A 23,357-nucleotide genomic window follows, 5' to 3' on the forward strand; every position below is an offset into this window, starting at 1 on the left:
TGACTTTCAAAAAATTACACCAATAAAGGATGAACAAAACTGAACTAATTATACATATTGGATTAAACCCGAATAATCCGAGTCAAAATATAAATATTAAAATTATAGGGCAGCAGAAGCACTGTTGTCATTTCCCTGCATTTCAGAGAACATGTATGAGCATTGTCTGGCTTTGCTTCCACTGTGCTCCTAACTGATCTAATCCCTATGGGAAAAGATGTTTTTCCTCTAACCATCTTTTCGGGTAATGGACTACTAACGGTGCCACTTCAAGATGGAGGGAAGAATCGGTTGAGGTTGAAAGGGAGAGTGTAAAACTCCTCGTTGCGGCTGTCCCCTTTGAATTGCCGAAATTTGACCCACCATGGCATTCCTCTGTCTCTTGCACTGTCCTTGTACTCAAGTGTGTTATCCAGGAAAACAGCAACAAACAAGGCCACAGTCGGAGATGAGGAGAAGATGGTATTCAGAAAATCGTTGAACTGCACATCAAAGAAACAGAAAGTCAGTGACAATGATGATCCCCTTAAATAGGTATAACTTAAGTTTACCTATTTTTCGTTGTATAAGAAAAAGACTCTGAGGTTTAAAGAAGGGTAACTCACCCATCCTGCATTGGTATGAGCAGGACCGTGAAAAGCCTTCAAAGTGTAACCTCTGAAGTACTCAGGAACAGATAAACCCAAGAATAACGCTACACCAACAATAAAGAGGTTCCTCATCGAGTTCATGTTTGTGAATTGCAAAAAGGATAACCCCACCGAAGCTGAGAGCACATAATTGATTGGCAATTAGATGCAGATAAACGATTGAGATAAATTGCTCAATAAAATCTAAAAATAAATGTGAAAGTAAAATTGGATCCTTACCGACAAGACCAAACAATACACAATATGCAGCAGCAAATATGGTGAAGGGTATTGATGCAAACAGAGCTCCAAATTTACCTGCAAGAGCAATGATTTGAGTTAAAAACTGGAAGACGGATTGGAACTGTGATACTAGGGGCAACAAAAAATCATATGTTTGTCCAGGACTAACCTAACATGGAGAAGAATATCATAAAACCCGCTGAGACTTGAATGACCCTACGGCTTCCAACACGAGTGCTCCCAAGAAGCCCCACATTTTCTCTGTAATGTTTCCGAAAAAAATTAGTTCAGTTCCATCAAGTGGATATCCGAGAGCAAGAAGCGTCACTACTTACATAGAGACTGTTGAGCCAGTCAACGTTCCAAAAAGTCCATTAAGTAGGATTCCTATCCCCTGCCAGCCAATTCCACGGCTAAGAACATGAGCTGGAGGTATTGTGGCACTTGCTAGACGCGATGCAGCCTTGTATGCTCCAGTTGACTGTAAAAGTAAGCATTAGTTTACGTTGACTTATATCATCTATTCTTGAGTGGCATCCAATTCTGTCTGGGTTATACCTCGATCAATGAAACAAGAACAGCTGCCATCATTCCAAAAGCATGACCAGCATCGAAGGTTGGGGCACCCCATTGAAGAGGATAAGGTACTTTTATCCTGTTTAGGAGGTAAAATTGTAAACATTCACAAATTGAATGTGCCCTAATGACAGTATCACATTTCCACGCACAACAAATTGAACAATAAAGGTGAAACAAAGACGCTTTTAAATGTTAAGCTACTCTGGTACCGTGATTTTGAGTACTTTCAAGTGCACTTTACAGAAACATTTGGGTGGGGTGAATATATCTTAACCATTTCTTTTGCAAGTTAATGCAGACTGTGCAACCAATTAAAAGCTAGTTTTGGTACCAACCATGGAGCAGAAGAAATGAGGTTGGCCCTGTCAGTTCGGCAATTGACTTGGGTTATGTCTGGGCGGTGTTTGTATGCACCACTGGCGGTCAAGAGGTGTGCATATGCCCATATCACTGTGATTGATATAAGAAGAGCAAATCGTTCTAAAACTGGTAGCTGTCTTGCATGGAAGTTCTTTAGGTACTGTTTACACCAACAGGACAAACACGGCACAATTAAGAAGATTGTATGAATTTCAACAAGTACACTATAATGGTTTTATACAAAGCTACTTTCCTAACATCTGCCCTTTCCTTTCTCCGTAAGCACTAAACAGAGCATATCATATGTTATTACATAAGGAACATTAGTAATACCTGAGAGAAAGCTACGAAAAGGATAAGCATGGGAATGCCAATTTCTACACACTTTCCAACCTGAAAGGTATTAAGTGAAGTCAGGGAACTGGAATAAGTGAGACGGAAAGAGAATTGCTTTCATCTTTCAAAACTTGAGAAAATTAATAATTGAGAATAATGGCAATGGTAGTTTTCACTATACCACGGGGAAGCCTCTATCAAACAGGCCAAAACCCACCAAGGAAATAACCGGAACCATTCCAAGCGGGCTGAAGAACCTATACGGAGTAATGTAGATTCCCTCATTAAATATGAAATAAAGAAGATTATCGAAACTTGCTGTTGATATGGAGATCAAATTTGTACCTGGAACAGATGGCCCAAATTTGACTATATCCCAGAACAATTTGTATGCTTGAAGCTACTATCAGAGCACCTTGGACTGCTTTCATGGTGTCAAGGAATCTCTAGAGATACATGAAATGTCATTAGCTTTTGTATCCAAAGTTTCATAAACAGCCAAATTAGTAGCAAGGTAGCAGTTTGAGAAACTTCCTCTACAATATGATCATGAAGGAATGCAAACTAAGTAATTGGCAGCTAAATACAACTACATGAACTTCATAAATAAATCATGTATACAGAAGCGCACGCTCGCAGTCACAATTCTTCAAATCTAAAACATTTATTCGTGCATTCGTGCAGGGGAAAGAATGGACTCGGTTGGTTTCTATCAAGTGTCAACGAAAGAACTCAGAGCAGTTTCTATCAGTTATCAACGAAATAACACACATTTCTAGTTGCACAAAACCAAATCAAATGCACAAGTGAGCTAATAATTGAACTTACCACATGATTGTCCTCAATCTTCATCAACCGTGAATCGTGAATTATGGATATTATCGGGACCATGAAAGCGTAAGACCCTCCAATTACGGTTGGCAATCGGGTTCCAAACAAAGTTTGTAGAAGGGTGTTGATTCCTTGAATAAAAAGTAGAGTCTGCACTACTCTCACTTTGTCACCCTGATCAATTTAAAGTACACAATCCTTAAAAATAAAAATAAAATAAAATCTTGACCACTTTTGCTATGTGAGTAAAATAAGGAGCACATTCATCATCCATATCAATCCATATATAAGCCACAAATAAAAATAAAAATCAATCTTGACCAGTTTTGCTATGCGAAATTACACTATTATTTCTTAAGAAATTAGCAAGATTTAAAAATATTGAAAATCTACTTGAATTTAATCTCCAATTCAAACAAGAAGGGGGTTCATTTAAAAGTGGGACTCTCAATGTACTCTTTGCCACCTCACAGTTTAACGCTAACCCGTGCCACTGCTAACATTATAAAATATTGTGCCAAAAATATGAAGTGACAGAGAGTCCATAAAAGCCTTACTTTTAAGAGAGTCGCCTTAGCATTTCTCTTCAAACAAAGGCCACAAAATAAGAATTCAATTAAGATGGTATGCAAAATCAACTCACATCATCACCACCCATCAAAGGAACAAGGAATGATGGGATCATCACAGCAGTTCCTAGAGCCAAAATGTAGTGCTGGAACCCCAAAGCAATTGCTTCCCCTGTTTTCAGAAACAAAAAATGAGAACCAAAATTGGGAAAGCACAAAAACCCAACCTAAAAAAAATTGGAGATTTGGGTTTGAGAAATGATGAAAAATAAACATACCCCAAGAGGGATTTGAGTCAATGCAGTACTCTAAGCCTTGGAGTTGGTCCATTGCTGGATGGCTTATCTCTTCTGGTTTAGGAGCTGCCATGGCTTCTGCCAAATTCAAAACCCTTAATTTCCTTCTAAAACCAAAAGGACTTTAACCAAATGTATCAAAGAACACCGATTTGGGAGAAAATCCTCTCTTGGTTTTGCTCAATGAATGCAAAAATGGAATTTACTTGTACCAATTCAGACAGAGAGAGAAGGCGAGAGATTAAAGTCAATGACAATGGAGGCAGAGGAGGACTGAGAGAGAGAGAGAGAGAGAGAGAGAGAGGATAGAGGGAGGGAGGAGAGAGAGAGAGAGTTCAATGCTGAGGAGAGAGATTTGGAAAGCATTGACAGAGAGGAGAAAAAATGTGCACTTGGCGCCCACTGTTGAGTTTGCTTTGGCCTTTTGGGTTTATATATCTCTCTCTCTGCTTTTGGTAGGTTTTAAACAAAGGTTTCCGTTAAATTTATCATATTCCGAAATTGCCCTTTAAGGAACTTCCAAACTGGATGTTACCGTTGCCTGCCACACTGTTCCCAAAACATTTTTACAACCTAATTTATTAATTATTCTGAATTCTAATTACCTAAAAAGGTAGAACAATAAATTAGTGTTCAAATTGTTTGTTGTTTTAATAAATGAAGTTTCTTAATCCTATCTTTGCAAATCTAATTTTTATCCTTAAAAGGAGAAAAAGCGTAGAGAAGCTTAGGAGTTATTCTTACATATTTTAATAAAAAAAATAACTATGAATAACATACTAATGCAAAACTAATAACTTTTCCTTTTGAGTTCATATTTGGACTTTTAGAATTTTAATAAAAAAAAAGAAATCACAGTATGAATTTTTGAGTTGAGTCAGTACTTTGGACTTTTACAACTTTTAGAATGAAAAAAAAAATCACGGTATGACCTCTTGAGCTCAGTTAGTCGTCTATACACGATGTTTGACTCTTAATAGTAAATGTGTCATGTATGTTGGAGCCTCATTGCATCAATCGTTAGGAGTTGTCAATTTGTGCATGTATGACTACCCTTAGTATTGTCTAGTTAATTTGAATATTTTCTTATCAATGTTGTCAATTTTATTTTTTAGCTAGGTTATTACATATTTCCCTCACACTCATTCCGTGTATACATGGTGTATAATGTGTGATGCTTAAAGTAAGTGTAAAACACATGACTGATCGCACTATCTCAAGCAAATAGTTATAGACAAAGTTCTATGTGTAGGATTGCATATTCTTAGAATCAATGTATTGTTGAAATTGCATGGATGTGATTTGTCAATATATAATAAATATGGATTGAGATTAGCGTCAAATTTTTGTGTCCTAAGCCTGCAAAATGAGAGATCATAACCATTTAATTTCAATCTTACGACCATCATTAGCTCATCCTATTAGCACATTTCACAACAACCCAAAAACTTGAACGACCCAGATCTTTTTCTCTCTCTTTTGAACAATTTTCAAACTCTAGATACAGAAATCCGAACTGGATCTCATTCCCATAATTATGCGTATCTATGTAGGGTCTATGTGAAACTCAAGTGACACCTATGTGGACCTTCATAAAATAAATGATCGCACCAATATATGAAAATAAAACTTTAACTTTAATTTGCAATTTTATGGTCCCATATACATAATCTTATGGTTAACACTGCCAAAAACATATTATATGTTACATAAACAACAATCCAAAACGCTAACAAATTAAAATTTTAACCATTTAACCTTATATATATCTCATTGTGCTATATTTATCATTACGTGTGTGATGAGTACACGATGAAAAATATAAAAACAATACGTATACCTCCCCAATTAATTATGTTTTCAAACAAGTAGAATCTAATTAAATAAGAAACCATAGTCGATATAATTATTCCAAATAATAGGGGAAATAAACGTTTAAACGAAAATTCTTGTTGACTGTAAACATGTGACATCCCACATCGCTCAGGGGTGATCCTTAAATGTATATTCCCATCCCTACCTAGCACGAGGCCTTTTGGGAGCTCACTGGCTTCGAGTTCCGTAGGAACTCCGAAGTTAAGCGAGTAGCGCGCGAGAGCATTCCCAGGATGGGTGACCCATCGGGAAGTTCTCGTGTGAGTTCCCAAAAACAAAACCGTGAGGGCATGGTGGGGGCCCAAAGCGGACAATATCGTGCTACGGTGGTGGAGCGGGCCCGGGAAGTGGTTCCGCCCGGGCCGGGATGTGACAATTTGGTATCAAAGCCTATCCCTGGCCGGAAATGTGCCGACGAGGACGTCGGGCCCCTAAGGGGGGTGGATTGTGACATCCCACATCGCCCAGGGGACTGATCCTTAAATGTATATTCCATCTCTACCTAGCACGAGGCCTTTTGGAAGCTCACTGGCTTTGGGTTCCGTAGGAACTCCAAAGTTAAGCGAGTAGAGAGCTAGAGCACTCCCAGGATGGGTGACCCTCTGGGAAGTTGCTCGTGAGTTCCCAAAAACAAAACCGTGAGGGAATGGTAAGCCCAAAGCGGACAATATCGTGCTAAGGTGGTGGAGCGGGCCCGAGAAGTGATCCACCCCGGGTCGGGATGTGACAAAACAAATCCTAAAGCCCTTTTGTTTTGTTTCTTTATCGTGTTAAAGAAGTAGTATGACAAAGTATTTGTACGTGAAGATGCAGTTGGCTAATTTCTTATGTTAAAGAAAGAAGTAATCTGACTAGACCTCAACGTGCAAAGACACTTTTCCAAATCTCCAACGTCAATATTTCACCGAGTAGGATTCTTTTTTCTTTTATTATCATCTTCTTTCATTCTTTCATCTCATATTTTTTTTTTGGTCTTATTTTTTATATAAGAAATTCAAAACAAGATATAGACGTAACGTAATCGCAACCGTTTAAATAAGAAGGGATGAAAGATAAAAAAAACTAAGAAGAAGAGAATCATACTTCATACTTCACTATGCTAAGAAAGAAAGACAAGCAGCTTGGAAATGGGAGCCCCAACTGATCAATCTGTCATCTCTTTCGTGTTAATAATGCACTCTGTGCATGTGTATGTACGTAGTACATATCCTGTACCTACAGTTCGAGTTTTCCCTTTTCTCTGCTGTATATACAGCAAAGGGTTGCATCTATCGTCTCCTTTGTATTTACCACCTTCTACTGACCTCCCCAGACCCAAAACCCTACCACCATTAATCAACTTTCAGAAAGAAAAGGACCCTATAGAATACATATAGAAATATAAGCCATACGTTCAAGGTTCACCTCCTCACGTGTGAAGTGCGTCACCGTCAAGTGAGACAAGTTACTCTAATATTATGAAAAAGTTTGAGATTTCATCCAAAAACACATTAGAAATCTTAAATAACGTTTGATAATCATAAGATTCCTTAACTTTTTGATGTGTGACATTCTTCGCTTCTGATAATGTTACAACGATAGTTATCCATACACGGACATTGGTGACTAGATCTTGCAATGTATGGACTGATGACAATTACCAGCTGCATGCTGTGAACAATTGTCATTAGCAATAGAATGCATCAGGGGCGTCTCTAAGATTTTGAGGGCCTTGTGCGAAATTTATAAAAGCTACCCTCCTTAAGATAGTCTTAACAAATGTAAGACAATGTATTGACGCTAGAAAACAATCACTTAAATCAAAACAAAGTTTAGCACTCACTGATTGCAAGTTTAAAAATACCATTAATAATAAGTAAAAAGAGCTACAAATATAACGTTCACTAAACAATCACAAGCAGTTCAATCTTAAACAACCAAACAAGAAAACAAACTTCAAAAACTCTAACTTTAAAGTTTCACTTGAATATGTAACATTATTACATAATAATATTGAAAAAAATACCGTCTTTTATGGTGTATTTTTAGCACTCAAAATTTCTTATTGTATTCCAAATTTTTATATTTAGAAAGGAAAAATATTACTCTTATAAAGAGTGTAAGATAAGATTTTAAAGTGCTAACAAAATCAATTTTGAATATAGAACATTATTTTATAACAAAAGTAATTTTAAATATAATATTATTACATATAAATATTAGGTGACAAATTTTGAAGGTCTCTTCAAATTTGGGACCTTATGCAACTGCATCTTTTGCATCTCCTCAAAGCACATCTGGCATGCATGCGTGCAAGCACCGTACGTGGTTTCCTCCTTTTCTTGTCAGTAGTCAATGATATAAATACCTCACGGTTTGGGGTGAAGATTGCAGAACATATTGTCTTTGCGCGGAGTGTAATTTGCATAGACATACCCAGCAGCAAGGCATATGCAAAGTTAAAGCCATTTTTTCCAAAAGTAAAAAGGAGAGCAAAAGCTGTTTGTTTAATCACCACTTCCGAGGAATTATCTAAAGGATATATATATGTCCTTGGTCATGGACTCATATGTATATATGTTATCTAGGAAACATGAATCTAGAGAATATGCTAAAACATGAATCATGTAAATATTTTCATAAAAGGAACTTTAACGAAAAATTCTCTCGGTACTGTTCAATTTAATGCAAAATTATATTTTTACATTAAAAAGTCAATCATGATACTATTCACTTTACCTTTATTTTGTCCTTATCATTAAAATTCAAAATTTTCAAATCATTTTCATTAGTTTTCATTTTTATTAAATATGAAGCCTAGAATCTACCCCAAGCCCATCCTAGATCCTACTATCATTGTCGCGTATCTCTTTATTTGTGTTTGCGTTTGCGCAACATAGCTTAAATAGCTTTAACGCCAGGAAATATATATCCATTCAAGTGGAATAATCACCTCAAAGCTCACTTTAATCTACTCACCACAAAGCTCACTTTAATCTACTTTCTTTTTCTGAGATACTGATCGCTCAAATATTCATGCATGGATAGTTGAGGTTCATAATCTGATGACGTAACCATCTGTATTATTAAAGCATGCAAAGGAAGCTTACATACATAATGATAAGTAAATCTCAAAAGAAGAATGATTATCCTGGTCAAAGCAAACAAAAGCATCCTTTGTACAAGGAGAGTCAAGGTCGAGCACGGTTTAAGAACAAATTAAGAACGAGTGGAGGCATGGATGATTTTGTCGAAAGGGTCCACAGGTTACTTTTGACGATGGCCTAGTCTCTCAGTCGTCGAGGAAAACCAACCAATGGAACTACAACTTTTACAAGGAAAAAGAGAACGACTGTAGAATAATGGGAGTAGGATGCCAGTTAAATGACAACGATGTCAATCAGTTGTCAACCATAAAGTGATGGGTCTGTGTGAAAGGAGAGAGTTTCTTGTAACCCAGGCGTAGTGTGAAAGAGATGAGATGAGGTAGGGTTGTCTTCACTGACTTGTTTGCTTTGCATTATCTTTGCACATCAGGGACTACTTTCGGCTAGAACATGGAATGTACGTCTAGGGGTGATGTGTACATCCAAGAAAAGACGATACAAATGGATCGCTTTACTAATAACCAATCCTTCCTTAATCTTTGTTAAAGTGACTATTATCGGTTACTTTATTTATTCACATCTTACTCTGTTAACTAATAACTCTACTATGGACCTCTTACGGTCCATGCCCTAACAATTTAGAGATACAACACACAACGAAGACTTGCACAATTTAGAGATAATACACACAGCTGAGACTTGCAACTCAAGTGGTTTAGGTCATATACCTTTGCATGCAAACTCTAAATATTGGTACCAAAAAACACAATTTGTTAAGTGACTAGTAATGTATATTAGCCTAAAAAATTGTGATTTAATTATCTTGATAAAAGACGGGGAGTCAAAAAGGGTAGGGCCCCAAAAAGGGACTGAAAACGGGACATCATTAACTTTTGTACGCAAATATTGTAGGATTCTAGGAGATAAGGTCCTAAGGACACCCTTAATCGGTGGAAATTAACCGTAATACACTCCAACAACTACAATTTTATAGCCACTGCATCATGTCGACTCGATTCTTTCCTCTGTAGTTGGATTCTACCCAAGGAAAATTCGACTTGCGCTCCCTCGAATTGTGTGCTATCAAGCGGATTATCATTCCGAACATGTACATGTATAATCGATAGCAAAAGTTACAAGGCCTGTTGCAGTGCATCTAGGCGTAAATAGTGCTGCCTGGAGTCGTTTTCTCCTCTTGAAATTTTGAAATCTGTTGTATATGATGGCTGTGCTTCTCTCCATGACTTTACCTCTGCTAGGAAGAAATATAAGAAACGGCTCAAGATCGTCGGTCTAACTTCCTTTCACTTGATCGTTTCTCCTCCACCTCTCTTCGTCTCTGCTGCCTGCCAAATTAGAGCGAAGTGGTCATTTTGTGAGAAGTCGGAAAGGATTGGCAACACAAGAACACAAGTAAATTTAAAATGGACGAAAAAAAGAAACAAAAACTTATCATGACATGGTCACTAAGAACAGGAAAGGAATTTACGATGGATGAGTAAAATAAGACCAAAAGCTGTTAACAAAACCTACGCAAAAGCCATGTATCCAGCACCAGCACTGGCAGAAGATAAGAGTGTTGCGTGAGTCCCCACAGTAGACATAGAATCCTGCAGTCCTGAGGGAAGAGGATTTTTTCGATCACCATCGACCTGAAAGAAGTAACGTCATTTAAAACAGTTGATCAATCAATTGATATCTCTCACAATTTATAGGGAAGTAATAGTTCATATCCATAGCTTGAAACCTTATCCCATTTTGACTTCTTGTTCTGTCTACCCTCCCGAGGGATGACATCAGCTGCAGGCGGTAAGGAGTTCAACCCAGTAGCAGCCATGGTTGAAACACCTGCAGAATGACACGGTATAAGAGAACTTACGAGAATAAAATGAAAGAGAAAGGATTTAACTACAAAGCCGATGGGCCAAGGCCTTGGCTCAGGTGATAAAGTTGTGTGGAATTGCACATGCCTAATCAATCTTTACTACCCAAGTTTAAAATTAAAATTTGCTTCGAACCTGGATAAGGCATGTTAATTTTAGGTGCAACACCAGCTATTCCAGGCTGTGTTCCTCCTGAAACATATTCAACCTTTTGACTCTTCTTCCTATCTTGCTCTTTCCTTTCCATTTCACGCCTCATATCAGCCTCTGCTTACCAAAACATACAAAACATAAGCAGAAGAAAGACTAACAGGGTTGGAAAACAAAATTCTGTACAGAAAAACATTAAAGTGTCCTCTTCATTACAGTCTAGAATTTCGTATTTGTAATAGCAGCAGATTATCCAATTATTTTTAGAATACATAAGTCCTACTAAAATTTCTTGAATACCACCCTCTACATACGAAATAGTCTATCAGAGAAAATTTCAAAAAGCATCACTAACCAGAATAGCTAACTTGACAATGCACTTACGTGAAATACGAAATATTATATACAATGTTACAAGTTAAACAGTGCACTGATGCATGACAGGAAATACACAGAAAGAGAGTTGAAAGAATTGTGAGTAACCTATTTCATCACAGTAGTCACTTTTGTCATATCCATGAGGGTCAAATACATCTTTACTGAAGCAAGACCCTATCTGATCAATATCTTGATACCTCACCGCATGCACCAGAAAGTTTGGATTCCTATAGTCCTTCTTATTACGTACTTCTGCATTGAAGCTTTTCCCAGCTCTCTTGTATTCAAGAAACTTATTTATCCTCCTCTGCAGTAAGAAGAAACTCAAAAGTTAAACAAATACACAACATGAAATGACTTGTCAAGTGAAGAAAAGGCACACAGGCATCATCTTTACAAAGTGAAAACCACAAATTATTGGATTTGGATGCTTGCAAAGGACAAAGCCTCAAAAGAGTTCCGAGATTCAAATACAAACGTTGTGTGACCATAGAACAATAAGCTAAACATATACGACTTAAGAAGTTATATTAGATCAGGCTTTATCAATTGATCCTGAAAATATCAAGAACAAGAGGCTATCTCCAAGATGAACAGTTCTACACTCTATAACCCCATAGGAACCTAATTGGAAATCAGAATCTAAAAGGAACTTACTTGCAGTTCCTCTGAACACTTTGCTTTTAACGGTGGTGGTATAAACTTATCCAACGGACCAATATCTTTCTGCTCTTCTGCAACAGCCTCGGCAGCATGTCTACCCTCAGATTCAAGTACAGTATCGTTCATTGTGTCAGAGTTTGACGGTTCAGATAATTGTGGAGTGCGAACTGTTCCTGGAGGTGTCGTATCATGGAAATCACCAGGAACACGACCAATCCCTTCTATTCCACCCTCCTGCAATCAAGCATCACCCAAAACAACATACTAATAAGGTCAGCAATGATAACAAACTCCCAAACACCCAAATTATGTATGAATAAACAAGGAGCATTGTTCAATATCCAATATCAAGGAAAAGATCTACATTTGGCAGGGCAAAACCTAACATGACTACCGCTTTTCGAATACTCAAACTCAAAGTATCATCCTTTGCAATTGAAAACATGAACTGCGCACTCTCAATCGAACTGGAACAAGAATTCGACTCTAACATTAAAAAATCAATCAAGTTCAGAAGAACATGATAATACCCAAATCATTTTTCATTCAGTTTCTCAGAAATAAAGAAACTTCCACCCAAAAAAAAAAACAGAGAAAAAAAGAATACCTCAGGCTCAGGAGACATAGTAACTTCATCGTGCCCGTAGTCCACAATCGTAAGCGCTCCTCTTCTTCTTCTATTCAAACCATCCGAAGCCACCTCATTATCCCCGGCATTCGGCGGTGCGCTATCATCGTTCCAGACTCACCACCCACCGTTCCATCCACATCCGCCATTGCAGCATCTCCCGAGCCTCTCAGCTCACCGTAATCGTCGAATTCTCTCCGTTCTCGTCGCTCATCATCTCCTTCTTCTTCTTTGTTGTTGTGCTGCTCAACGTCCTCCATGTCTTCATCTTCTTCTTCGTCGTTGTAATTGGAGAGCAGGAGAGCTATGGCGTCGGATTGCTTCTTCCTCGATGCCATGGGGTTTGGGGAGCAGAGATAAATTGGGGATTTAGGGTTTCTGGGTTCGCGCTAACTAATTAACTAACTTTTTGAAGTTGGCGAAGCAAATGATTTGGCGGAAGAAAAAAACCCAAATTGCAGTGGAGCCTGTTGGTTCAATTTCACTTGAGCCTTAATGACATTATTGGGCCTTATCTCATTATCAAAGCCCACAAGAAGTAGGGCTGGGAAAGATGGGGTACATAAGGAAAAGAAAGTGAAGGAAGCGAAGGTTTATGGTCGATTTTTTTTTGGTTTAGTAACACTCAATCATTACTTTGATGGATTAAATTCAAATGTCAACAGAGGAAGTCACGGATCGCAATCAAAAAGAAGACATGGAGTCGAATCAACTGGTCACCCTAGTCGAGTTTACACATGATATTTCATATATTGATATTTGGATTTAGAAGGTGGAATTTAACCCCCTTTCTTTTGTTTTAACTTCATTTGTGTTTATGAACACATGGGAAGTCGAAAATTTGAATTATTCGAATAATCATACTTTAGTAAAAGCAAGGACGTCAATGATTGTGCAAATTATTGAAGTTGAATTTAAGTACAAATGACACCAAAGTTCGAGCTCTCAACATAGTTTTCAAGCAAAGAATAAACCAAATACCACAAGACAATGTGTATGGTTGAGTGGAGCATGCATGAGGAGAAGAGTTGACATCCAATGATCCAAAGGTAAGAATGCGACTCAAACTTCACAAATACTCTTCAAATTTGTGTCTTCTAAAATTAATCCATGCGAGATTGTGATGTCTACATGAAGTAGACTTGGCCTGTGGTTGCATGTGAGAACGTTGTTCTTGCCGTATCGTTGAGGCAACGATGATGTGATGTATGTGACAACGAAATTAACGTTTCAAACACTTGGTTACTTGGACTCTACCAAGTATATAGCGAGTGTTCGTTGATCGAGTGTCGTTAGACTAGTTACTATGATGAGTCTAGGCAAGGAGATAACTTGTGTCACTATACTCTTATCATAGTGACGTTTTGTATTAATGATGAAAAGATATTTAGAAATAAAAAAAACGAACACATATTCTTGTATTATTGACACGTAACGTCATTATAATAGTGTACTCTTATCAAACAAGCGTTCATTACGAAGACACCAAAAAGGGGCACGGAATTCTTGATGAGCTTTCTCTTTCTCTCCGTCGTTGTCTTGCTTTAGAAAACACAATTTTTCTTTCGCTTTTGTGTATTTCGTTCTAACTTGTGGTAGCTATGGTCACGCCTTGCATGCACCCACAAGCTTTCCCAGTCTTCCAAGTTGCAACTGACTTTAGGGATGACGGTCAGACATGCATGATTTTAATCATGAGTGATAAGTAATGGACGAGCACCTCAGCTTTTTACTTTTTTACTTTTTACCTACACGGCTGTGACTGGAGAGAGATCCACCCCGGTATTGGAGTTCTAAGGACATGCCTTCAAACTAATCAAGCTGGACAATGACGACTAATTATCCTGTACACCATTTCACTACAAGAAAAATGGCCTTTGGGCACAAAATTAGGGACACCAATGAGGTGTTTGTGTTTGTTTAAACACCAATAAGGTGGAACAGTGCTCATTTGGTAATGGGCACCATGACTTGTGCGCAATGTTAAGAAAAGTGGACACAAACACATTACTGGGCACAGAGCCATGACTTTTGTGCCGTTAATGTTAGCAATGGAAATTTTTTATTAATTTGCAATGACACCCTAAATATAATTGTGTCCTATAATTTAATATATTTGAAGTAAAAGTAGATTTTTTGTGCCCTTTGTTTAAAATAATGTTTTAAACAAAATAAGAAACCATTTTCCTCAATCTTCACGCCTCTCTGTGTTTCCCCTTTCAATTCCTCCGCCTCTCCTCAATTCCTCCGCCTCTCCTCTCTCTCTGGCTCTCCCCTTCCCAATCGAACCGAGCCTCTCTTCAACCCTAGGCTCTCTCTCTCTCTCTCTCTATCTATTTTCGCCAAATTTTTCTATTTCCCTCTCTGTGTCTCTCTCGCCTCTCATCTCAATTCTCAAGTTGGAGTTCACATCTCACGCAGAAACAGAATTTGCAAATCCTTCCCCTTCAAAGTTCACACACACTGAGAATCGGTGGGTCTCAACTCAAGTCTTCAGTTGAGTTCACAAATTCTCACAGACTCTGCAAATCCATCTCTTTCACACAGAATCTACAAATCAGTCGACCTCAACTCTCATCTCATCCCGAGTTCCCCTTTAGTTCAATACCTGTATAATGGGATTCTTTCCTTTCCACTTCGTTCCAGGTAAAATGGTAACAATTTAGAACTTGTATTGGTTAATTTAGTTAATAATTTGTAATTAATTTTAGGGTTAGGGTTTGTTTGAAACACAAGGGAACTGAGCGTTTTTCTCTTTTGGGTAATCAAAAGGGGATTTGATCTGGTTCAGATTCAAACATACCCATTTTTGCTTCGAATGGGAAGTGACCTGCTGTCACTTCGAATAGGTTTATACTGGAAGGTGATTGGCTGTTTTTATGAATTAACAAATATTGAGTTGTATATGTACTAATTAATGTATTAGCTAATGGTATATTTGGCTTTGGAAAGATGTTATTCAGCTTTTTAATGGCACAATAATTAATTGGAAGGCTGTTATTCCATTTTGCTCAAATTTGTTCATATTTCTCGTTGATTGTACAATTCAGGTTGATTGTTCATATTTGTGACTTGTCACTATGAACGCATTTGTACAATTTAGGTTGATTGTACAACGAGTGGGTTTTCGTATTTGTACAGTAGGCAATGATTCTTTAAGGAAGGTGAACTGGTAGAGTAATTTAGTTTAGGAAATAAAGTATGAATTGGTACTGGTAGTAGTATGTATAATGTATTAATGAACTTACAATCTAGAAAGAGAAGGAGGTTTCTTAGAAAGCAAATGAACTGGCACTGGTTGTACTTTGATATGTTGTCAAATTGCTCTGGTACTGGAAGTGGCAAATGGTTTATTTGTTCAAGTCTCTTCCAATTTTTCTCCCAATCTTCCCTTTATAGTTAATTTTATTTCCAACTAGCTTTTGTATGCTCTCGTCAAATTGCTTGATATGATGCTGTTAATTTCCAACTAGCTTCCATCTAAAATTTCCCCGACAAGAACTTCCATACGTCCTTATCCAAAGAAGCACAAGAAAGCACAAACCTTGCAAAGGGCTTCTACAACAAACAGGGGATTATGATATTAACCTTCAGAGCTATTGTATTTGCTTACCTGATTTTTCTTCTTATATACTTGATTAAGACATTTTGAATTTGCAGGTTCTGAAAGATGCTGAGGTAGCCTTACTTCATGGCAGATTTGGAACTTCTAGGTATTGATTTTAATTAACTCCGTTTTTTGGTGTCTTTTTCGACTGATTGTGGGAATGGTTTTGAATTCGACTATATTTGTTTTAATGACTATATAATGAATGTGTATCTATTTGACTACATAATGAATGTGTATGTAATGAATATTGTAGTCTGTTAGCCGAGTGGGTCTTTTATTCACTAACATCAAGCGAAGGGTTATGTTAGTCGGTTTCAACAGGTTTTTGCCATGGTCGCTCTCAATAGCGGTAATTCCAGTTGGTCAATTTCTTTAGTCTGTTACATAACTTAAAAGGATAGGAAACTTCTCTAGTCTCTGCTTGAATACTGGAATCAAAATGAAGATGATAATATTTATCTATAACGAATCTGATCCTTGAGCAACTAGCCATGTAACCTTGTGCAAAGTCTTATGAGACTGAACAACCTAGTAATGCATTTTTAAGTTTTTAATGTTTGAAAGTTTTTTGGTCCTTGAACATCACTGGAAATATGTGGTAGTTTCCCCTTTTGTTGGTTGTGTGAACTGCTTTATGGAAAATCTTAGAAGTTTTGTTTGTTTTTTATCTTGCTTGTAAATGTATTTTTTATGAGGAGTACTTGTAGTTTCCCCTATTAATCTTCTGCTTCCATTGTTGGTTGTTTTGGACGGTGGAGTTGTTAAATAAGAATCATCTTTAAGCAGGTGGTGGAAAGGCCCCTAAAGCAAATATGAGTCCTCCCACAGACGATAGAGGTATGTCTTTCATTCTTTATCCCTTCATTTTCTTTGCTCTTGTAAATTGTTTGGTTTTTCTTTATCTTTGAATTTATATGTATATGTACGTATGTATGTATGTATGTATGTATGTATGTATGTATGTATGTATGTGTATATACTACACTGAATTCGCAGGCTTTTAGTTTGTTTAAGTGCTGAATTTTTGTAAAGCTGCATTTTCAAATGCTGAATTTTTTTTACCTAAACTTTGTTTCCCTCTTTTCCCATACAGGTTGCTCTGCTTGGGTTTAGTTTTAAGCGCATTGAAAATGGAGGGGAAATTGATGCCAGTGCACCTTGGGACTACGTTGAGATTCAGATTTTTCCATCCCAGAACAGGTTAGGTTTTCGCCTTTCGGTAAATTTTATTCTTTTAAGGGTATATGTTTTCTCCTCTGTTGTATTGGATTATAAAAGTTTGTTCTTTTTGTATATGCTACACTAAGTGCATTATTATTTCCCGTTGGTGATTCCTTTTGTCTGGTTATTCCATTGGAGAGTAACTACATGATTTTTTGTGTATTAGAATTGATAAGTTACCTTTCCTCTCTTCGGACTTATAATAAATTGATAAATTATAATGATTTTTCATATTGTTGTATAGTTCCCTACCGAGTGGAAGCACGAAAGACATTATCAAAGCTGAAAGCTACTTGATTATAAGCAGGTTAGATTTCAAAAAACTTATTTATTAGCTTGTGCTTGCCTGGTTATTTGTTTTTTTACTTATTCTTGGCTCTTTTCTTCAATTTGGCTGGTTGTTGCATTATGCTGCGAAGAGTATATCTTTCTACTATTATAATTATAGGACTAGTGTAACAACTTGCTATTTAGCTACTCTCTTACATAAGAAATCGTTAAAGTTTATGGTATGTATATTTAGGCAATGATTGAAAAATATTTATGTATTTTGGTTGGCGTTTCTGTCGAAACTTTGCTACATAGTCTTTGAAAAGAAAGTAGCAATGCATCAGCATCGCTGCTTTTACTGCTCGATAGATTTCTCACTCATGTTCATTTTCACAGGCTGAAGCAGGGGCTGAAGGTTGTTTGCGGTGGTTGAGGGTTGTCTGGCATGCGAGGAACTCGAGAGTAATGGTATTTGTTAGGTTCTTAGATTTAGCTAATAGTTTTTCATGGAATAAAAAATGTATTACGAATTATTTTCATTATATGTATGAATAATTTCTTATTGATGGTATTAGTATTTGAATATATATTTTTTATATATTTATCCTATTAGGCACAATAACAAACTTGTGCTAACGAAAAAGTCATCTGACATGGGTGTCAGAAAAGAGGCACAGAAAACCCTTATTTGTGCTGAGCCTTTTGGGCAGCAAAGACCATATTGTGCCCTTTGACAAATGGTGACGCCCATAGAGGGCACAGACGTAAACGTAGTAGCTGCATTGTTGCTATTGGTCTATAAGCACAATTGTTGGTGCTTTTTGGCCTCAAAGGGAACAGATAATTTATTGTGTGCAGTGCTCATTTTTCTTGTAGTGTTTTTGACTCAGAAAAATCTCCACTTTTGCTTTAACCATGACATGCAATATTAACTATCGCATAGATTTTCAATTGAACTGTGTTAACGATAATCGTTCATATGCGTGTTTGTTTGTTAACTGCTAATAAGGCATGAGACTAACGTCTATTAACGAATAAGAGTTGTTAACTATTGTTAAATTACGAGACTCACTTTCATTAATGGATGACAGTAGCTCACACATGCAATGTATGGACCATTTCAATTAGGGTTTCCATATGATAACAGGATACCTCAAAAAGGAACACACGGGGTTGATTCTGCAGACATAAATAGCCAAAAACGTTGAACATCGTCGTGTGAAAATCATTGAACAATACCAAATATGCACAGATTAAACATACAGCCAATTGGCATCGGCCAAACATCCCCCCACTAGAAAATTCTCCCGCAAAACCAAACACGTAATTGTCATATTTCATGCATAGGAAGAGGTATCTGATCTGCCCATCCGACTATAAAGTACGTCTCATTAATCTTCTTTAATTTATCTTTTTTCTTTTGAAAATTTAAAATAATAAATCACCAGAAAGATGAACGAATAAAGCAGAGTCGCAGGTAGAAACAAAAAGAAAGGGGGAAAAGGAGGTGGTGGTGATGAGAATCCTTCACAAGAGACAAGCAATAAGTGGGATTCTCTGCTCACCTAAACTTCAACATCTCCCCCTTCCATCTCTCCCATTCTCCATACTTTTATGGGCTCAAACTTTTTTTATTTTATTTTTTTCTTTTGATTTTTGCATTCACATCACTATTTTCTAAAAGAAAGATTATACAATTCTTAAATTTGAGACAACAAAACGTGGTCCCATTCATTCACTCTTGATTTGGAAGTAGGAAAAAGAATTGATATTAGCACCATGTATTCCTTATTTATAAGAGGAATTTTCGATACTCTTCTCTCTTTCTGCCCACCATATTTATTTAGGCTTATAACTAAATAAATCAACGCATAAAAGTAAACAATAATAAGCAGAATGAGAAATAGAATGTGCAGAAGTCATTTTTTTTATAAACACTAAAGCTAAAATGTACATCCGGAATAATGCAAAACGACATGAGAAATAACATCCGCACTCTTTTTCTCTTTTTGCACACTTCTGTTTATTTCTCTCATTATCCTTCTTCAGTTGACAACAAAGGCTAAAAATAAACATGAATGTGCAGCAGAGTTTTACACGGCGGATATACTAAAAGAAAAACGAAAAATGATTTCGATTTTCATTTCTAATTTTCTAATTGCACGCAGTTTCACGGGGCGTGAAATGAAGTGAAGTCAGCCAAAGCCCACAGTGGCAGTGGGACTGGGATGTATGTCTTTGAGCAAACCCAGGACTTGTTGCACGCTGGGCCTTTTCCCAGGTGACTCCGCCGTACACAAGTACCCCACTCGCAGGCTCTCCACCATCTCCCTCTCCAACTGCCCACTTTCTCTCAACTTCTCGTCCACCGCGTCCAAACCACGTCCTTCCCTCACCATCCTCCTCACCCACACCACCATCTCCGCCGTCCCCATCCTCCCCGTCAAAAGCTCCATCAACACCACCCCAAAACAATACACATCTGTCTCTGCACCGCTGCCTTCACCTCCGCCGCCAACTTCCCGCCGACTCCCGATACATCTCAAACCAAAATCGGCTATTCTCGGCTCGAAGTCCGGACCCAATAATATGTTGGAAGTTACGAGGTGGCCGTGGACTACGGGGCTCGACCCCGCCTGGTGGAGGTACGCCAGTCCACGGGCTATTCCAACCGCAATGCGGTGGCGCGTGAGCCACCCTTTCTTTTCCGGCGAGTAGGCTCCATTAACAAAGCTTTGCTCCCACGTGTCACCAGTCCAGTCCTCCACGTTGGGCTCCCCGGTCGGCAGCTCGTGCAACCATCTGTGCAAGTCCCCGTTCGCCATGAACTCGTACAATACCAACTTCTCTCTCCCTGTAGAGAAAAATATATAGGGTTTAATGACATGTTTAGTTAGTTTCAAATATGATTAAGTGAAATGTGTACTTACTTATGATCTAATAAACCGAATTAGGAAAATGAGGAAGCAAAAGAATGAAACGTCAATGTATGAGATGCACTGTTGTTTAAACCGCTAAATTGAACGACATACAATTTAATTGTTCAATATTTTAATGCATTTTATATACCGGTTCATTGTTAAATTTCGCGAGGACAAACAAATTTTCAGTAAACACGTGAAAATTTATGAACAAAATCATACCAATAGCATGTGTGCTAAATTAGATTTTACGTGACGACGGTGACAAAACAGTCTCTCGTACGTACGGACCCTTGTCATTTACGACATTGCAATTAAAACCCGTGTGTCGCATTTATGTCGTTTGGTGAGATTACCAACGACCGACCGGCTGGTGCCGGCGGGCGAGAGAGGAGAGATTATTTTTAGTAGGATCGTTATACATAATAATAATAATACACCATATGTCATGTAAATAGTATGATATATGTGCTAAAAAATTAATAATTTAAAAAATAAAATTTCTTATCATTCTTGTTAAAACACATGATATACCACTTGCTTTTTTCGTCGTAACTAAAAATTTATCGTGAGAGAGAGAGTGTGAAATGCGCAGTACCTGCAATGCAGTAACCGGAGAGAGGCAGCAGGTTGGGATGTTTCAATCTCGAAAGATTTTCAAACATTTGCACCGCGTCATCGTAATCGACGTCCCTGGCGTTCTCCAGCACCTTTATAGCCACGTGGAGGTCGCCGGGAAGCACGGCGGTGTAGACTGGCCCACACCTTCCCTCGGCGAGCTGGGAGTCCTTGCCAAAGTGCGACGTTGCAGCGATCAAGTCCTTAAACGTCAAGTTCAGCAACGGCTTCTCGAACATCACCACCGGAGCCGACGTCGGATCCTTGACGTCCGCGACCCACGACGTCCCCGACTCGGTCTCGAAAGAGAACGGTCCCGATTTCTCGATCTTGAACGGGACTAACTGAACCGGTTTGGAAATAGCCCATTTGTGCTTTTTGGCAAAGTACTTTTTCCTGCATATGCAAGCTACGCACGTGCTTATGGACAGAAGGATTACAAGTGCGGATGCGCAGGATAAGCTCAGAACAAGAATCTTATGGGATTTTTGCGATTTGGGTTCTTTGTGGGGGGATTCTTGGGTCATGGGTTTTTGTTTTTGGAGGGTTTTGTGAGGTGGGTTTGCATTGGAAGTTTGAAAGCTTGGGGCTTTGGTTTTGGAACTGTCGAAAGGAGTGAGGCTTTTTCCGGCGTGGATAAAAGCGCTTTTCCCGAATTTCTGGTACTCTTCCGGTCCGACCCGGCCGGTGAGATTATTGAGCGAAATGTTCAGGAATTTCAGGCCCTTTAGCGGAGGGAAATCCAAAGGGAAAGAACCGTTGATTTTGTTGTCCGAAATGTCCAAATACTTCAATCCGTGCAAAACAGAGATGGGTTTTAGACTCCCAGAAATTCTGCAGCTGGAGATGTCGAGGTACTGCAAATTGTTGAGGTTGGAGAAAGCAGACGGCTGCAGAGTGCCCAAATCGTTGTGGGAAAGGTCGAGAAATGTAAGGTTCGGGAACCCAGAGAGCTGGCCCAAGTTGGTGTACCGGTTATACGAGAGATTGAGCTCCTGGACCGAAGAAACTGAGCCGTTTCCGGATGTGTGTTCGAGCCCGAAGCTCCCTCCGAGCCGGTTCTTGGAGAGATTGACTCGGACCAGGTTCGGGAGCGACCAGAACCAGCCCGGGACGGAGCCCTTGAGATTGTTGGAAGAGAGATCGAGGGCCTGCAGATTCGACAAGTTTCTGAGGTACTTCCATGAGATTATTCCGGTTAGGTTTCTGGAGGGGAGGTTGATTTGAGTGATGGTTGGGTTGGAGCAGTTGGGTCGCTTCGAATTTTGGAGCCAGGAGAGGTTGAAACCGGAGACTGATTTGAATGCCTTGAAGATTTGGGCTTGGTCTGTGCTGTTGCAGGTGGATTCTGCTTCTGCTGCTGCAATCAGCACCAGAAGAAGTGAATATCCAAGCAGGATTCTCATTTTTTTCCCTGCAAAACTGGGCCTTAATTTTCAAATTCCATGAGAGAGAGAGAGAGAGAGAGAGAGAGAAACAGAAAGAGGGTGAGAGAATATAATGAATAAATGAAATGGTGTAATGGAGGAAACTGGGGGGCTAGTAAATGTTAAGGGGAGTTAGTATAGTGTGGTGATTGACCAAAAGCTAAACTAACAAGTAAAGATGGAAATGTCCATTTAGAGAGCACGAGAAAAAATAGGACCACTATGCTATTCGGAAGAAGTCTTCTACAAAGAAAAAGCCTGTTACGAGGACAAGTGTTCGAAACAAAGCCTTCTTGATGTAATGATTGTAAGAGAAAACACCTTAAGGGCTCATTTAGGATTATATTATGAGAAAACACTTTTTTTTTCCTCAAAAAAATAAATTAATTAGATCGGCCATGGTCATAATTAGTATCAATACAATCAAATAGGATAGCTCTACTTGCCTCAGGCGGCAAATACTTATCCCAAATATATAGGTTTGTAACTTGAAAGTCTACACTAGTGACAAAATTTGTCACAAAATTACTTCTTTAAACACATACTTCTAAGAGATTGAATCAAATGAATTCGCCAACCACTCGATGTTTTTAATAATATTCTTCAGCCCCCAAGGTGTTGTGCTAATCCTGGTTATAGCATCAATGACCAATTTTGAATCTCCCTTGACATCCACGTTTGTGTAGCCTTTCATTTTTACAGTCCACAAAGCATCTCTTAAGGCTAACACTTCATCAACAGAAATTGTATTGATCCCAACACTTATGCTTATAAGTGATTTTAC

General features: G+C 38.3%; 3 protein-coding genes and 1 long non-coding RNA gene across 4 annotated transcripts; 1 reads left to right on the plus strand and 3 right to left on the minus strand.

Moving 5' to 3' along the window:
* Positions 1-27: 27 nt before the first annotated feature.
* LOC103942810 (nucleobase-ascorbate transporter 2) lies at positions 28-4,262 on the minus strand. The gene is made up of 13 exons (XM_009353044.3): positions 3,826-4,262; positions 3,622-3,719; positions 2,976-3,152; positions 2,493-2,593; positions 2,329-2,404; positions 2,145-2,204; positions 1,787-1,971; positions 1,431-1,527; positions 1,208-1,353; positions 1,042-1,133; positions 870-947; positions 606-766; positions 28-482 (listed from the first exon to the last, which is right to left on the minus strand). Exons 1-13 carry the CDS (start codon positions 3,914-3,916, stop codon positions 270-272), a joined length of 1,575 nt encoding a protein of 524 aa, XP_009351319.1. The 5' UTR covers positions 3,917-4,262; the 3' UTR covers positions 28-269.
* A 5,393-nt stretch (positions 4,263-9,655) lies between these two features.
* LOC103942727 (SAP30-binding protein) lies at positions 9,656-12,931 on the minus strand. The gene is given in 8 exon segments (XM_009352959.3): positions 9,656-10,150; positions 10,338-10,456; positions 10,552-10,652; positions 10,823-10,954; positions 11,321-11,522; positions 11,873-12,112; positions 12,486-12,623; positions 12,626-12,931. Coding segments are annotated over 8 exon segments (1,218 nt in total). The 5' UTR covers positions 12,845-12,931; the 3' UTR covers positions 9,656-10,083.
* A 1,874-nt stretch (positions 12,932-14,805) lies between these two features.
* On the plus strand, positions 14,806-17,702 carry LOC103926533. The gene is made up of 4 exons (XR_007257886.1): positions 14,806-15,152; positions 16,167-16,219; positions 16,903-16,953; positions 17,210-17,702. It is a non-coding gene; the product is annotated as an uncharacterized LOC103926533 (long non-coding RNA).
* Positions 17,703-19,518: 1,816 nt separating this feature from the next.
* Positions 19,519-22,860, minus strand: LOC103942636 (calmodulin-binding receptor kinase CaMRLK-like). Its single transcript, XM_009352860.3, has 2 exons — positions 21,127-22,860; positions 19,519-20,461 (listed from the first exon to the last, which is right to left on the minus strand). The coding sequence occupies exons 1-2, from the start codon at positions 22,550-22,552 to the stop codon at positions 19,803-19,805; spliced, it is 2,085 nt and encodes a 694-aa protein (XP_009351135.2). The 5' UTR covers positions 22,553-22,860; the 3' UTR covers positions 19,519-19,802.
* Positions 22,861-23,357: the final 497 nt, after the last annotated feature.

Source organism: the organism of the source record quoted next, unplaced genomic scaffold, assembly GCF_019419815.1.
Source record: "Pyrus x bretschneideri cultivar Hongxiangsu unplaced genomic scaffold, Pyrus_bretschneideri_v1 Contig19, whole genome shotgun sequence".
Classification (NCBI taxonomy): Eukaryota; Viridiplantae; Streptophyta; class Magnoliopsida; order Rosales; family Rosaceae; genus Pyrus; species Pyrus x bretschneideri.